At 32.6% G+C, this 18,201-nt stretch overlaps 1 protein-coding gene across 1 annotated transcript in view; it reads left to right on the forward strand.

The window, feature by feature from the left end:
* The first annotated feature begins 582 nt into the window (after positions 1 to 582).
* Gmap (Golgi microtubule-associated protein) overlaps positions 583 to 18,201 on the forward strand; it is a 126,316-nt gene continuing 108,697 nt past the window's right edge. The window contains exons 1-2 of the mRNA XM_075300410.1: positions 583 to 931; positions 8,080 to 8,211. Of these exons, the coding sequence (XP_075156525.1) occupies positions 719 to 931; positions 8,080 to 8,211 (345 nt within the window). The 5' untranslated portion in view covers positions 583 to 718. The remainder of the gene's footprint in view (positions 932 to 8,079; positions 8,212 to 18,201) is intronic.

Below are 18,201 nucleotides of genomic sequence, written 5' to 3' on the forward strand. Positions count from 1 at the left end.
TGAAAACAAATTTATTCCTGTAAAGTCTTGTCGAAATCTAGAGAAACAAGAAACAGCGCATCAATTGAGTTAATTTATCTGCTTTATATTGAACTGTTTTAATAAAGTAACCGGGAACATTTCAACTCGAAAAGCGAACATAGTGCTTACCTTTAATTAATACAGGTAGTCACAAATTTTAATTTAATTTATTTTATTTTCATATGTAACTAAGCCTTACAAGGCCTTATACAGTTACTTAAAACAACATTTACAACAACTATTATGTTTGAGATCAAAAACTTCCATAGGGACAATAAACTTTATTGTGTCTCAGCCACCTTTTACTACAATTCATATGTGCGAAGCACCTTATCACGCATCGGAGCGTTAAAAGATATTTTATTTAAAAACTGCTCACTGCCTGTGTTTGTTGGGATATATCACAAAACACTTCAAAATCCTATACTCCGTTACTCTATTTTTGTGCTATATGGCAACATCGAAACATTCCCAGCTGTTTCGAGAGCAATGACATATTTTCCAAATGCTGTCATCTTGACAACAACAAAAAACAACAACAAATCAAAATAATAAATACAAGAATACGATATTTTTTTGCCACCATCATCATCGTCGAAATTGGAAATTGTTTTAAAATTGTATTGTTTAAAATAATTTCATCGAAAAAATATAACGAAATCAATGTAAAAGTGCCTAATTTTGTTGTGAAACAAAAATGTCTTGGTTAAATAGTAGTTTAAATACCATCAAAGGTCAATTGACCACTTTGGCCAATGAGATATTGGAGGAAACGGCTGGACCAGGTGATGCAGAATACAGAGGTAGTCCACCACCGCGTATTGATCCGAAAATGGCTCTAGATATGCTGGCCGATGTCCAGAGAGACAAGGAAGAGCTGGATAAATTGTGTTCCGACAAAGAAATGGAGGTAGGTTGCAATGAATAGTGCGGCGAAGGACTGTGCACATATGTTGTGATGCGCCGTATAAATTGCAAAATATGTGTAGATAGAAAATTCGATTTTTCCTTCGAGGAGAATGGCAAAAACGGTTGTGTAGAGTAATTTGCATGGTTTTCAAAAAAAAAGTGCTTTTACCATTCACATAGATGTGGAAAAGAGGTTTGTGGTTTGATGTAGATTGTGGTTTTTTTATTGAAAGTGGTGTAGTTGTTTTTAATGGATACATAATATATCTTCTGCTTATCACGCCTTAAGATATGGGTTCGTTTTAAAATGTTTAGAAAATTCAATATTTGGTTTTCGGGACCATTTTTAATAAAAATGTGATCGGGGGGGACCTTAGAATGGAGTATACTCCGACTCATTCCAATAGTTTGACTGTAAATGCATTGACAACATACACTTGTGACAAGTCAATAGAACAATACAGAAATTTGCAAGTAAATGTTAATTTTGGCAATTTTTTTTAGCTTTTTCCGAATTGTTTGAAAGTAAATAATGTTGGTGTTCCCGACACGGATTTAGACGTTCAGATAGGGCAAAGCCCATTCAAAAATTTAATTATCCCAATAACTTGTTTTCTATGCGAAAAAAATGCTAATTGTATGCCCATTTTCCCAAATCCACTTCCAGGTGAATGTAAATCAATTCCACGATTTTCGTGTCCTACAATCCACTTGTGCAACCCAGCTGGTTACAGAAAAGTTCAAAAAAGAACGTGGAATTAAGAACACCAAATTTTCACGTTCGTGGATTTGACGTGAATAGTGGAATTGAAGTGGATATCGGAACATGGATGGTAATCCGGAAAAATATTTTATATCATTGTTCAAATAATATAGCCGCTTTGATAAATATGTAGAAAGCTCTCCACCAGTCCAATATAAAAAAAAATTGTTTGCGGTTTCACCATACGGTCTATCTGTGTAAATTGTGTCGCTTATTATGGACCAAATATAGAATCAAACTCCCTTTGACGATAACGTAGAAGTAGACCACCTGAATAATCTCCCTTGACTTCACAAGATATATAGGTCTTAAGAAAAAGGAATACGTATTAATTTTATTAGCACTATTTTTCTTCTGAGAATATAGTATTTTAGTTTACTTGCATATCATGATAATAGAAAAAAGCCCAATTGTTAGTGGGTGATATGCAGCCTATAGGATAAAGTTTCTAACATTATATTTGATTCGAGATAGTTCAGTCGTTTACAAGATGGCCTATCTGGATGGATCCTTACTTGACATTAGGCTTGCAAGTTTTATTTAATTTTTATTAAATTAAGATAGTAAGGTCAATAATAACGCATTGTCACGAAAACTAATTTAATTATATATAAAAGCCAAAATAAATTTAGCTTACCAATTAAACGACTATATAAATGAGGAAATAAAAATTGTAAAAAAAGTATGGAATATATAAATACAAATAAAACAAGTAAAGAAAGTCTAAAGTCGGGCGGGGCCGACTATAATATACCCTGCACCACTTTGTAGATCTAAATTTTCGATACCATATCACATCTGTCAAATGTGTTGGGGGCTATATATAAAGGGTTGTCCCAAATACATACATTTAAATATCACTCGATCTGGACAGAATTTGATAGACTTCTACAAAATCTATAGACTCAAAATTTAAATTGGCTAATGCACTAGGGTGGAACACAATTTTAGTAAAAAAGATATGGGAAACATTTAAATCTGAAGCAATTTTAAGGAAACTTCGCAAAAGTTTATTTATGATTTATCGCTCGATATATATGTATTAGAATTTTAGGAAAATTAGCGTCATTTTTACAACTTTTTGACGATTTTACAAGGAAAATGTTGGTATTTTGACCATTTTTGTCGAAATCAGAAAAACATATATATGGGAGCTATATCTAAATCTGCACCGATTTCAACCAAATTTGGCACGCATAGCTACAATGTAAAATTTCAACTAAATCGGTGCAAAAAATTGTCCTCTGTGGTCACATGAGTGTAGGTTAGGTTAGGTTAAGTTATGTGGCAGCCCGATGTATCAGGCTCACTTAGACTATTCAGTCCATTGTGATACCACAGTGGTGAACTTCTCTCTTATCACTGAGTGCTGCCCGATTCCATGTTAAGCTCAATGACAAGGGACCTCCTTTTTATAGCCGAGTCCGAACGGCGTTCCACATTCCAGTGAAACCACTTAGAGAAGCTTTGAAACCCTCAGAAATGTCACCAGCATTACTGAGGTGGGATAATCCACCGCCGAAAAACTTTTTGGTGTTCGGTCGTAGCAGGAATCGAACCCACGACCTTGTGTATGCAAGGCGGGCATGCTAACCATTGCACCACGGTCGCATGAGTGTAAATCGGGAGAAAGCTATATATGGGAGCTATATCTAAATCTGAATAGATTTCAACCAAATTTGGCACGCATAGCTACAATGATAATTCTACTGCCTGTGCAAAATTTCAACTAAATCGGAGCAAAAAATTGTCCTCTGTGGTCATATGAGTGTAAATCGGGAGAAAGCTATATATGGGAGCTATATCTAAATCTTAACCGATTTCAACCAAATTTGGCACGCATAGTTACAATGCTAATTCTACTCCCTGTGTAAAATTTGAATTAAATCGGAGTAAAATATTGGCCACTGTGGTCATATGAGTGTAAATCGGGCGAATGATATATATGGGAGCTATATCTAAATCTGAACCGATTTCAATAAAATTTTGCAGACTTGACTATACTACAAATTGTACTCCTAGTGCAAAATTTCAAGCAAATTGGGGTAAAATTCTAGCTTCTGGGACCGTATTAGTCCATATCGGGCGAAAGATATATATGGGAGCTATATCTAAATCAGAAGAAAATAATCGAGAAGGTTCAACGGTTAAAACTAGAAGTGCCCATATGTAATAGGTACTTTTAGTTAATGAATAGTCTAAGTGAGCCTGAATCTTAATCGGGCTGCCACTTTAACCTAACCTAACCTAACCTATATCTAAATCTGAACCGATTTCAATAAAATTTGGCACACTTCACTATAGTACTATTTGTACTTCTTGTGCAAAATTTTAAGCAAATTAGGGTAAAACCCTGGCTTCTGGGGCCATATAAGTCCATATCGGGCGAAATATATATATAGGAGCTATATCTAAATCTGAATCGATTTCTTCCAAAATCAATAGGGTTCTATTCTGAGCCAAAACACGTACTTGTGCCAAATTTGAAGTCGATTGGACTTAAACTGGGATCTAGACTTTGATTACAAAAATGTGTTCACGGACAGACGGACGTGGCTATATCGACTCAAGAGCCCACCCTGAGCACTTTTGCCAAAGACACCATGTGTCTATCTCGTCTCCTTCTGGGTGTTGCAAACATATGCACTAACTTATAATACCCTGTTCCACAGTGTGGCGCAGGGTATAATAACCAAAATATGACAAACGGTTATTCAGATAAATGTGTAACAGAATGGGAAAAATATAAAAAAATTCTGCTTCTATTATAATGTTGGGTGCATGATACCAACTCGAGGCAGTAGTTCCCCTGAGTCATTAGAAACGCAAAACCCAACCTACGTCTCTCTGGAAGAGTCCACAAGAGTACAATGACCTTAGTACCAGTGTGACTAGTAGAAACGCAATTAATATGATGACCAAAATCTAAATTGTCATCAAGTTTTACTTCAAGGTACTTAGTATTATCAAAAAATTCAATATCAATACTGATCATATTAATTCTTGGGTGAGAAATCAATCGATGACCAGTACAAAACATGACAGCAACAAAACCATTATCAATTAAACAAATCGAAAGAACCCCCAAATTATAATTAATTTCTGATTCTAGAACAATTGAAGCTTCCCTAAATGTTAGCTGCACATCTCTGCTATATGTAAGGCTTTACCAAGTTCAAATCTCGGCATTATCAACAGACATTATGGCCTCAACAGTGGCCTCAACATGCAGATGACGAATAACCATATTTTATTGCTGCTTCCTTATTTATATAGAATGATGCAGGCGACCAAAAGCCTTTGATAAATCTAAGGACACCATAACATAATTCAATTATCGCAAGCATTCAGCCTAGTTTCCAATCATCAGGATATTTTGATGTCATTACAAAGGTGCAAAATATAATCGGAGATGTAGGGAAATATTATTGCTATAAACTTTAAAGGAAAACTATTTGTTCCAATCCTATCAGATTTTACACTAGCCAAGGCTACGTATACGGGGATTGCCTTTTATATTTCGGGATTAATAATTGAAAATCGTCTAAAATAATTGTCGAAGCAAATTTGCCACTCTGATTAAGCCATGTCCAAAACATGCATTCTAAATACATCCGCTTTTTATTTTTGCGTACGACAATAAAAAGAAGTTATTCGGTGCCAAGCCAGGACTATACGGATGATAACTCATCAAATCGAGGCAACTGTTTGAGCCGATCGCTTGCAAGAGCTTCGTGCGCGATCAATTTTTGTTTGATTTGGCTTATCTTTAAACATCAATACAGTCGACTGCTGTTTATTTTCGGGCTCATACGCGTAAATCCAAAATTCATCATCTGTCGCGATGCCGTAAACGTGTTTCGAAGAACAGCGATCGTATTGTTGGAGCATTTTTTTGACCAACTGAACCTTTTTTGGAGTGATTGACAAATTGTGTGGGATCCAACACGAACACGAATTTTTATCAGGTTGGCTGATAAGTCCCCGGTCTAACAAAGAAAAACACATTTTTTTTGTCAAAATTCGTTTTTATTATTCAACATAGTTCCCTTCAAGAGCGATACAACGATTATAACGACGTTTCAATTTTTTGATACCATTTTGGTAGTACTGCTTCGGTTTTGCCTCAAAATAGGCCTCAGTTTCGGCGATCACCTCTTCATTGCAGCCAAATTTTTTCCCTGCGAGCATCCTTTTGAGGTCTGAGAACAAGAAAAAGTCGCTGGGGGCCAGATCTGGAGAATACGGTGGGTGGGGAAGCAATTCGAAGCCCAATTCATGAATTTTTGCCATCGTTCTCAATTACTTGTGGCGCGATGTGTTGTCTTGGTGGAACAACACATTTTTCTTCTTTATATGGGGCCGTTTTGCCGCGATTTCGACCTTCAAACGCTCCAATAACACCATATAGTAGTCACTGTTGATGGTTTTTCCCTTCTCAAGATAATCGATAAAAATTATTCCATGCGCATCCCAAAAATAGAGGCCATTACTTTGCCAGCGGACTTTTGAGTCTTTCCACGCTTCGGAGACGGTTTACCGGTCGCTGTCCACTCAGCCGACTGTCGATTGGACTCAGGAGTGTAGTGATGGAACCATGTTTCATCCATTGTCACATATCGCCGGAAAAACTCGGGTGTATTACGAGTTAACAGCTGCAAACACCGCTCATAATTATCAACACTTTGTTGTTTTTGGTCAAATGTGAGCTCGCGCGGCACCCATTTTGCACAGAGCTTGCGCATATCCAATATTGATGAATGATATGACCAACACGTTCCTTTGATATCTTTAATGCCTCTGCTATCTCGATCAACTTCATTTTACGGTCATTCAAAATCATTTTGTGGATTTTTTTGATAATAGCGACGCCATATATGTGTCAGACCGGGACTTATCAGCAAAAGTCGTAAACCTAGTGTATAAAACCTAATTTTGAATTAAAGATTTTGTGAATATTTTTTAATTTAATTTACATAGGCTCCCCGATGAAAGGTATGCAAAAATGCTTTATATTGTATTTATTCAAAACTCTACTAGATATACATATCTCATTCGCAACTTCATGGTCCATAATGTCTATCCAAGCTTTAGTTGCAACAACGAATTACTAGCTACAATTTTGAAAAAAAAAAAAAATAATAATAATTAGTATGGAAATTGGAAATAAGCCAAAAAGTGATTTTATAAAATTCTCTCAAAACAGCAAATTAACTTATGCAAGACTTAAGTAGTTTTCCTTCCTTCCAGTTTCTGCAGAAATTTGTGAAAGGTTAACTATGAGCAAGTACCGACTGTCACGTTTATTGCACCATTGAGTAGTTCATAATAATTTTGGCTTGGAGTTTCCAATTGAAACAACTCTATTCTCAAGTTTTTTAAACTCGTTAATAATTTTATGAACAATCCTGAGAATTGAAACTTTTTGCATATACCATCATCTTGGATATCATTCGCTGACTAGCTGAAGGGACTGAAGTATTTTGAGTTTGCTACGTTTGATACTTTTTCTACATTTACGACGTGTCTGTGACGTTTACAACTTTGCGACTGTCGCAAACCTTAAAAAGTTTGATACAGATCATCTCTGAACCGAACCTTATAAAGGAACATGCAAAAAAATTATTTCTCTTTTATAAATAGAATTGCTTACATGTTCCCGAAAATCGTATGTGATACCACATTGGTGAACTTCTCTCTTATCACTGAGTGCTGCCCGATTTCATGTTAAGCTCTACGACAAGGGACTTCCTTTCTATAGCCGAGTCCGAACGGCGTTCCACATTGCAGTGAAACCACTCAGAGAAGCTTTGAAACCCTCAGAAATGTCACCAGCATTACTGAGGTGGGATAATCCACCGCTGAAAAACTTTTTGGTGTTCGGTCGAAGCAGGAATCGAACACACAACCTTGTGTATGCAAGGCGGGCATGCTAACCATTGCACCACGGTGGCTCCCATATAATTTAAGTTGAATTCCTGAAAACACATTTTTCACTCCATCAGCTTCACTACATACTACAAGATATCCATTGTTGCAATTCTTTTATAATGCACTCGTATTTTATTTTTTATTCCAAATGTCCACTGATATGCCTTTGTACCCATCTATTGCATGATGTTTAACCTAAAAAACAGTAGTTTTTGTTCGTATTTTTTTTCTTCAAATATATGTATTGTTTAGTTTTGCCATATATTATTTCCTTGGATTTATCCCGTAAGGTACAAGCATATGTTTTGCCTAGATCGTAAATATATATTTTGTGTGCCAATATATTTTTTCTTTTAAAAGAACATACATATATAGTTGTGAATATTTTATATATTCCTTTTTTTCCATATATGAATAGACAATCTTATGTTAGCTATTTACATTTTGATTTGCAGATTGTAGCACTTCGCAAACAAATTGAAACGCTATTACAAAATCAAATTAGTGACACTGGTGGAGGTGCTCGAGCAGCAAGTGGCAGTGGTGTCGGTAGTGGTGTTGCAGGCAGTGGACGAACATCAAAAACGGTAAGTCCTTCTTTTTTAAATTTGCATATGTTATACAAATGAACATTGGCATAGACTCTAAGATGACGCCATAATATGAATAGCTATCATCGTTGAAGGTGTACAGATAATTGAATATGCAATGTATCTGGCATACGAATAGTAAGTTATACATACAGAAAAAAATCCATATAGATTTCCGGATGGGTTTGTGATATATAAACTCACATATTTGGTAGATGCATGCATACGTGTACAGTGAAACAACACCCTACCAAAAAACTTCAACTTTTACCTGCGCTTAAGTAAATAAATAAATATTTACACATTGATAGTGAAGGGGGAATAGATATCAACAAAACATATAAGTGTGTATTCCATCTTCCGTGACACAGCCATTTGCGCACACTTCTCTCTTATGCACCTTCTGATAAATATAATTTCAAATATGAGGATTATCGCTTCTTATCAATGTATGATATGATTTTTTTTCTGGGAAATATTAAGTTGCAATGGAAATATGTGGTTTTACGGAGTATAGATAAAATACGATCCCTTGCAATATGCCGAACCATATTACCATGAAACCAAATTAGTAGTGGCATTTATGTTGTTAATATGAAAACATATCCATCCCCTATTATATATGTGAGAGTGTCGAACTTCATTCATGTCTGCCGATCACGATGGCTTGAAAATGGTCATAAAGAAGGCTCTGAGGTTTATCGAAGATTCGAATAAGGCCAATCTCAATTTCCTCAACGGCAACTAAGACCCTCAAGGTTTTACTCCTATCGAGGCGATGGATTCGCCAGCTCCAGCTTTACTTGATATTGCATTATATAAGCAGCCCAATGTTTTTCATAGGATGGTCCTCGTGGCACTTGACCTATCAGAAGCTTTTGATAATGTCTCTTTTCAATGGTGACATTTAATGGGTTTTTAACTATATATCATAATCTCAACTGGGTACCTTGGCCACTGTTTCGTATTTCTATAAAAAATGTTTTTTCTATAAAAAAATTTTGTCAAAATTTTATTTCTATAGAAAAATTTGTCAAAATTTTATTTCTATAGAAAATTTTGCCAACATTTTATTTCTATAAAAAATTTTGTCAAAATTTTATTTCTATGGAAAATATTGTCGAAATTTTATTTCTATAGAAAATGTTGTCAAAATTTTATTTCTATGGAAAATGTTGTCAAAATTTTATTTCTACAGAAAATTTTGTCAAAATTTTATTTCTATAGAAAATTTTGTCAAAATTTTATTTCTATAGAAAATTTTGCCAAAATTTTATTTCTATAGAAAATTTTGTCAACATTTTATTTCTATAGAAAATTTTGTCAAAATTTTATTTCTATAGAAAATTTTGTTAAAATTTTATTTCTATAGAAAATTTTGTAAACATTTTATTTCTATAAAAAATTTTGTAAAAATTTTATTTCTCTTATAATTAATTTTGTTCGGCTTGAGGTCATAGAAACAATCGATTATTGATGTGTTTTAATATTTATTTCCAATATTTCGTGTTCTAAGGATAAGTGATGCAGAATTTCACAAGGAGAATGAAATAAAAATAAAACAAATATTGACCGCAAACGAGCTGCAACATAAAAAGGATAAGTCGTACAAGCACATGACTTACATCGAAGGATTGTCAGAACGTTTTTTTTAAATCGGACATATATAACAAGGACAAGATTCAAATTGCATCACGCACGACGAGAACCGTAAAAGAATTATTCAGCAATACAAAAGCGAAAATAAAGAGTGAGGACAGGAATAATATAGTGTAGAAAATTAAATGTACAGGGGCAAGTCCAACATATGTCCGATGGCATATGTTGGCACTACAATGACCAAACTTAAGACAAGACTTTCGTCGCATAAATTAGAACAAAAAACAGCACTGGCAGCTCACTGTGCAACAACAGGACACAAGCCCAATTTTACAGACGTCGAAATGCTTGCTCAAAAGAATAATCATAGGCGTAGATACACTCTTGTGATGCTTTCTCCTGACAAGAGAATTTCAAAAAAGAATTTCAAAAAAGACACGGAAGAATGCGTGAGAATGTATCGACATATCATAAACAAGCATCGACACAAAGGAAGCTTAGTGTACGATGACTTGCGAAACGAACAGCAGCACACGAACTTAAGTTAGTTATTTTCAATAAATTATATCTTAAATAATATTGTGATTTTTGTGAACATTAAATGTAATTTAATTTTTGTATTTTATGTAGATACAAAATCCCAGAAGATGGTTAGTGGCACTAACCGAAATATTGGAAATAAATATTAAAACACATCAATAATCGATTGTTTCTATGACCTCAAGCCGAACAAAATTAATAATCAGAATAATCATAAAATTTTATTTCTATAGAAAATGTTGTCAAAATTTTATTTCTAAAGAAAATTTTGTCAACATTTTATTTCTATAGAAAATTTTGTCAAATTTATTTTTTCATAAAAAATTTTGGCAAAATTTTATTACTGTAGAAAATTTTGTCAAAATTTTATTTCTATAGAAATTTTTGTCAAAATTTTATTTCTATAGAAAACTTTGTCAAGATTTTATTTCTTTAGAAAATTTTGTTAAACTTTTATTTCTATAGAAAATATTTTAAAGTTTTTGTTTCTATAGAAAATTTTTTCAAAATTTTATTTCTATAGGAGATTTTGTCGAAATTTGATTTCTATAGGAAATTTTGTCAAAATTTTATTTCTATAGAAAAGTTTTGTCAAAATTTTATTTCTATCGAAAATTTTGTCAAAATTTTATTTCTATCGAAAATTTTGTCAAAATTTTATTTCTATAGAAAATTTTGTCAAAATTTTAGTTTTATAAAAAATTTTATTTCTATAGAAAACTTTTTCAAGATTTTATTTCTATAGAAAATTTTATTAAACTTTTATTTCTATAGAAAATATTGTCAAAATTTTATTTCTATAGAAAATTCTACCAATCTACCAAACAGTAAGAAATCTACCATTTTTGGGAGAATTCTACCAACTGTGGTAGTTTGGCCACTGTTTCGTAGAAAGAATATCCCGTTGTTTCGTAGAAAGTATATCCCGTTGTTTCGTAGAAAGAATATCCAGTTGTTTCGTAGAAAGAATATCCAGTACGTCGGCGCTGACAAAATGCCGCAATTGGTTGTAGATGGTTCAAGAAGCTATAGTGATAGAAGTCGTCATACCTTGTAATCCACATCCGAAATTTACAATCCCAGATCAGGCACATTTTGTTTGGTGTCTATCACAGTGGTATGTTAATCCATGGGTTCCGAGTGATTCGGACATTGAAGGAAATGAAATTGCAGATCAAGTAGCAAACAAAAACATGTCCGATGATATAGCAGGTCTTACATTCCATAAGGACTTTTACCCAGTACCTAAAAGGGTGGCTATTGAAGTGTAGCAGAGGAAGTTGCGAAAGAGCCCTTTGAAGGATTCCTCTTTCGGTTTGAGCCTAGTGTTAATTCCCCTCCATTAGTCAAGGATAACTTACTGCAAAGACAATCAGCTCAGAAGACACCGGCTCGTGGTTTCTCTCAAACCATTGACCTGTTGTTTATTTGTTTAAGGTACCATTTTCGTACTGAACCAGCTGAGACGTTTATCTTAAATACAACACAACAATTTTGAAGAGAACACTCCCTTGGATAAGCTAAACTTGCAGTTTAGTCAATGCATGGTTTTAAGCTGAAATCAAAAACAACAAAATGATTGAAGAATAAACCAACAATAACAAAACAAAGCAAAAATTTTTTTATAAGAATAAAATTTAAACAAAACTTCTATAGGAATAAAATATTGGAAAATTTTTCTATAGAAATAAAATTTTGCCAAAATTTCCTATAGAAATAAAATGTTGACAAAATTTTCTATAGAATAAAATTTTGTCAAAATTTTCTATAGAAATAGAATTTTAACAAAATTTTCTGTAGAAATAAAATTTTGACAACATTTTCTATAGAAATACAATTTTGACAAATTTTCTATAGAAATGACATTTTGACAAGATTAAGCTGAAATCAAAAAAAAAAAAAAAAAAACAACAACAATGATTAAAGAAAAAACCAACAATAACAAAACAAAACGAATGAAAAAAAGGAAGCACGCTCAAATTTCGGTAGTTTAGTTTTGGCACGAATGGAATGTAAAATAATAATGAAACTTTCTAGTTTTGGTACAGTTTTCTTACATATATTATCAAGCTAATAATATGTGTGCACATGGCCTATACCCTTATTAAATAATTGTGACATATATCTATAGAATTGATAACAACCAAATTATATTATAGAGATACAATTACACTCATGGACAGAAAAATAGGCTAACAATTAAAACGACAAATGTTTTGCATCCACTGTTTATGAATACAGTATGAACAATTTCGATATGAAGTTAAATTTTTGCTCCTATGCGTTTTAAAGGTCGGCCGAATACTCAGTTTCGGCCAAAATTTGGTGTTAGAATCTCGTTCGATTCTTGGTGAAACATTTAGGATACCATTATTCCAAAATGCAAAAGTGTACACTTACATCTAAAAAATATGCAAGAAACTTTTTATTAGTAATGTGAATTATAAAGAAAAAGATCGTAGATACGATTTATTTTCGAACCTTATGGTTTGTAATAAAGGACCCTTACAATCAATCATTCACCTGAGTCAGATGTAAAACATACCTATTTTTCTGCCCCTAAGTGTATACCACACAAAAATCGAATCATATAAAATAACTCTAAGAGCTAATTAATGTATTTACAATTCCTATCTTTCTATTGTATATAAACTATCCAATCAAAAATTTCTATCACCTTTTTGTTGGGGGCTGTTTTGTTTTGTAGTCATAGGAAATGCAAAATATGTCCTCTTCCATCTATCTATGTGATATCTATGTAGTGCACAGGAGAGTATAGGATTTATATTTTGATATTGATTGATCTTATCATTGTGCCAGATACGTTATCATCACTTGTCTATAAATAGTAAAACGACATAGATATATAGGATAGTGGTGGTGGCCTTTGTTGATGGTGTGGTTTTTATTAGCCCATTTTTTTGGAGCCTCAGTTGGTGTTGCCTATATAAGAGAGATTTCTAGACGGATTAGAATCATTTGCATAATTTTCAACGTTTCAAAAGGATGGATTTTTTCATTGTTTTGCTACTGGCTCACCACTTCCCATTAATTCTCAAAAACTATGGAACATTTTTGAAAAAGTATTTCCAGTGAAAGTGTTTAATTTATTCTTTTAAATTTGTGGATTTTTATTAAAATTCTGAATGTAGTTTGTTTTGTATACATTATTGGAGTAATTCAGATTGATATTGAACCTTAAGAACTGGTAAGTTTATTTCAAAGTGCAATACAAAAAATTATCGCATGTATGATATATTCGCCACTCGAAATGTTCGCTTCAATTTTAGAACGTCGGGTTGGGCCGGCTATATTAAAACCTAAACCACCTTTACTGAGTTAGTAAAGGTAAGCATTTGGGGGTATTTTTAAAATATGTTAGGGACATAAATCTAAATCTAATACGATGTGTTTGATGTTTCGCACTTCTATCAATGTCCGTATTTATGAAAATTAAGCGGTACATACATATTTATAAGATTTTTAACTAAATCCTAACCAATATGCCTGATATTTTTCAAATCCAAGAGAACTGGCAAAAACCTCTGGGTTTCTTGATATTTTGGTAACACATATATAACATAGCTATATCTATATCAGAATCGATATAAGCGATACTTTACAAAACGTTCGGTTACATCGGTTAATATTTGTATGATCCCAGCAAAAAAAGCGTCACCAAAAAAGTAGTGAAAATGTTCTTTTTGGATCCGGAAATGGTGCAAAATTGACGCAGAAGCGATGAATTTAACATGGGCTTGTCATAGGACGGATGTCCACCATTTCAACAGCCGTTGCACTGAATTTGCATCACTCTTTAAGGTGTGATGCGAATCCGGAGTTTTGCATGTAAATAAAGAAATTTTGTGATATTTTAACAACTAATTCATTTTTACAATTTTTTATGATTTGTAATGCATTATAACGCTTGTCGGGAATGTTTGACATCAAATATTTTAAAAAATTCGCAATTTTTCTAGAAATGATTTAGTATTTTTTTTGGCAAAACTTAAATAATTAGCACTATTTTATTAATTCTTGACCTGTTTTTAACATATTTGAAACAATAAATATTTAAAATTCCCATTAAAAATGCGAAAAAAGCGAATTATAGAAAAAGTGACTCAAATGAACTTCCTGTGCAGTTAAAATAAAGAACAACTTTGGGAGGACAAGTGCTTTAAAAGCTGTGCCTTTAGAAGAACTTCCAAATTTTTTTGCTGGGATATTTTGCAATAAGATCGATTTATATGAAGAATGAACTACCTCGCGTAATTTTATTAAACTGTGGAAAATTTCGAAAAAATTATAAAATTTAACTACTAGCAAATAATTTGTTTGCAATAAAAATAAGTTAAATGTAGCATTTGTTTAACTACTTTTTTCTGTGTGGGTGCTATATCTACCCAGCAAAAAAAGCGTCGCCAAAAAAGTAGTGAAAATGTTATTTTTGGATCCGGAAGAGGTGTAAAATTGGTGCAGAAGCGATGAATTTAACATGGGCTTGTCATTGGACGGATGTCCACCATTTCAAAAGCCGTTGCACTGAATTTGCATCACTTCTTAAGGTGTGATTCGAATTCAATGTTTTGGATGTGTATTGTGAATTTTTGGTGATATTTTGATAAATAAATCATTTTTATAAATTTTTATGACTTTGAATGCATTCTAACGCTTCTCTAGAACGTTTGACATCAAATATTGTTAAAAACTAGAAAGGATTTTTTTCGGCAAAATTTAAATAATTCGTACCATTTTATTAATTCTTAATCTGTTTTTAACCTATTTGAAGCAAAAAAAAATTTAAATTTCCCATTAAAAATATGAAAAAAGCGAGTTATAAAAAATTGACTCAAAGGAACTTCATCTGCAGTAAAAATAAAGAAAATCTTTGCGAGAACATTTTTGGAAGTGCTTCTAAAGTTGTGCCTTTAAAAGAACTTCCAATTTTTTTTGCTGGGTAAGTTTGATCCTATTTTTGTTAATTCAATTGGGATCGTCCCAATATCACCAAAATCGGTTAACAATTGCGACCGGAATCCTGCGAGCAAGAAATACATGGATAGAAGTACGGACGGTCGTGAGGTTAAACATTTCTTGTCTTTAAAATACGAATTCTGTTTTTTTTTTGCTTAGAAGACGCATTCTTTGATGTAAAGTTTTTCCCTTGTCGAAAAGTCGATAAACTTTTAAATGAAATCGTTTTGTCCCTACATTTAAGTGATTTGACCTACAATTGGGTACAGCGTTGCCAGAATTGTTTCACCAAAAACCGCTAGATTTGCCCAAAAAAATAGCTAAAGAAAGCTAAAAAGTTCTAAAAAATAGCTAGAAAAAAAGCTGAATTTTTTTGTATCAAAAGTCACATTTTTGATTGAAATTTAACAAACTTAAGGGCTATTATTTCACTTACAATGCATATTATTTTCATTTTAATTCTACTTCTGTGAGACTGTAACAATATCTAAGGCATAGTAGCTCTGTTTGCGTATTCGATACATTTTGATTACTATCACAAATTTTTTACTGGAAGTCCTCCGTTTTGTGGGAGCTACCTTCCCAACACCTCTATTTTATTTACTTGTTATTTTAAAATATTAAATGATCTAAGCATGCTTTGGATTTGGTAAAAAATGATTTGTCATTTTTTTAAATAAAATTTTAGTTTGGTTTTTAAATTGTGAAAAATTCGAAATACATTACTATTATTTAAATTGTAAAAAATACCTATAGTTTACATTTCCCAGTAAAAACATTTTCCTTTTCTTCATGAGCTATCAAAGTGCTGTAAAAACGTGCTAACGCCAACTTAAATTTCCAAATTCAGACTCGACTTCAAGTAGAAATTATTGTATATATACGTTTTTAAAATAAAGTGTTGAAAAATATCTTCTATTTTTGAACGCTATTTTGGTTTGTGGTTAAGATGCAAAAACTCCTCACATTTAAAGACTATTTCATTAATTCTTCCTTCTTTCATGAAAACATACCCATTTTTAAATTGAATCACTTAATTATAAGGACAAAACGACTTTATCGTCTTTTGGACAAGGAAAACAGTTTATATAAAAGAAATTCACAAATGCTATTATAACCAAAATTCGCGTTCGTATTTTAAGGCGATGAAATCTTTGGCCTCACGACAATATTTTTTCAGTGCACAAAGCGATTCACATCTGCTATTTTAATTTAGTAATATCGTAATAACTTTAGAATATTATAATAACATAAAAAGGATAAACGAGTCAAATGATAATATTCCCAATAATTTACTGACAGTCTATCTAACAAATTTGTATGGTAATTGTAGATTTAAATTTTACGATAACTTTTATGTATATAATGAAAAAACTTTACAACAAGGTGTATTTGCTACAAAAATGCCCGCATAATGGCTGGAATCATTATTAATGTTTCAACTGAGCTTTGAAATATGTGGAAACCCTTATTCTTGCAGCAAGGCTTAGATAAAAACGCCGATTTATCCATATTTCAATAGAAACATGTCGAAAATAAAAAAAGCCAAAAATAGCTAAAAGGGTCATGAAAAAAAGCCAGAAAAAAAGCTAAAAGCTAAATGCATTTTTTTCCCGCTAAACGTCTTCAAAAAAAGCCAAATCTAGCGGGAAAAAAGCTAAATTGGCAACGCTGATTGGGTATCTTAACGATATAGTCGAGTCTGAATTGGGAAATTTATTTTATCGGTAAAACGTTTTTAAAGGACTTTAATAGCACATGAAGAAAAAATAAATAAAAAAACTAATGTATTAATAGGAACCACCGTGGTGCAATGGTTAGCATGCCCGCCTTGGTTAGCATGCCCGATTCCTGCTTCGACCGAACACCAAAAAGTTGTTCAGCGGTGGATTATCCCACCTCAGTAATGCTGGTGACATTTTTGAGGGTTTCAAAGCTTCTCTAAGTGGTTTCACTGCAATGTGGAACGCCGTTCGGACTCGGCTATAAAAAGGAGGTCCCTTCACGCTCACAAAAAATCGCTTCTGTAACATATACTCCCAAACATATTTTGCTTCAAGCATATACATTTTTGGGTATTGCCCAAACATTTATATGTTTGATCTCTTCCAATATATAATATGTTTGAAAGCATATTGGTCTAAACAATATATGTTTGGGTAGTCTAAGTTCCAAACATTTTGTATTTTTGCATCCAAATTCAATAACGTTGTCTTCCAAAAAACAATATGTTATTATGTGAACATATAATATGTTTGGAAGCATTTTGCACCCAAAAATATTATATGCTCAAAAAAAATTCTCCCAAACAATATTGTGCTCAAAATTTTATTTATTTATTTATATATTTACAATCATAATGAATTATGAAAATAAACAGGTAATATAGTTGCAAACAACATAGGTTTTCGACCTGAATGCTTAAAATTTTGTTTCTGCCCAATTGTATATTCCCCCACATCTTTCTCACTTCCACGAGATTTTTTAGTTCTTAGCACCTTTTTCTGCAATACAAACATTGTAGAAGAAATTATTCAATTGTATGATTTTTTTTTTATTTTAATTTTACCTTTTGCCGGACGGGGATTCGAACAGTACACCACACAGTTTGTAAGGATCAAAGAAGTAGCTGATCAATTGCCCAAGGAAAAATAAAATGTTAATTTTGTAATAACAAGCAACAACCACCAACTTAATTCAATATCGCTCCCTGTTAAATAGCGCTCCAAGCTACTAAACACATATATGTTTATAGGCTATTTCTAAATTAATATATGTTTGCATCCAAGCATATTATATTTACAAACATTTTATGTCCCAAACATAATATGTTCTAACATATTAACATATATGCCCCAAACATGTTATGCT

Source organism: Haematobia irritans, chromosome 3 (genome assembly GCF_050003625.1).
Source record: "Haematobia irritans isolate KBUSLIRL chromosome 3, ASM5000362v1, whole genome shotgun sequence".
In the NCBI taxonomy this organism is placed as follows: Eukaryota; Metazoa; Arthropoda; class Insecta; order Diptera; family Muscidae; genus Haematobia; species Haematobia irritans.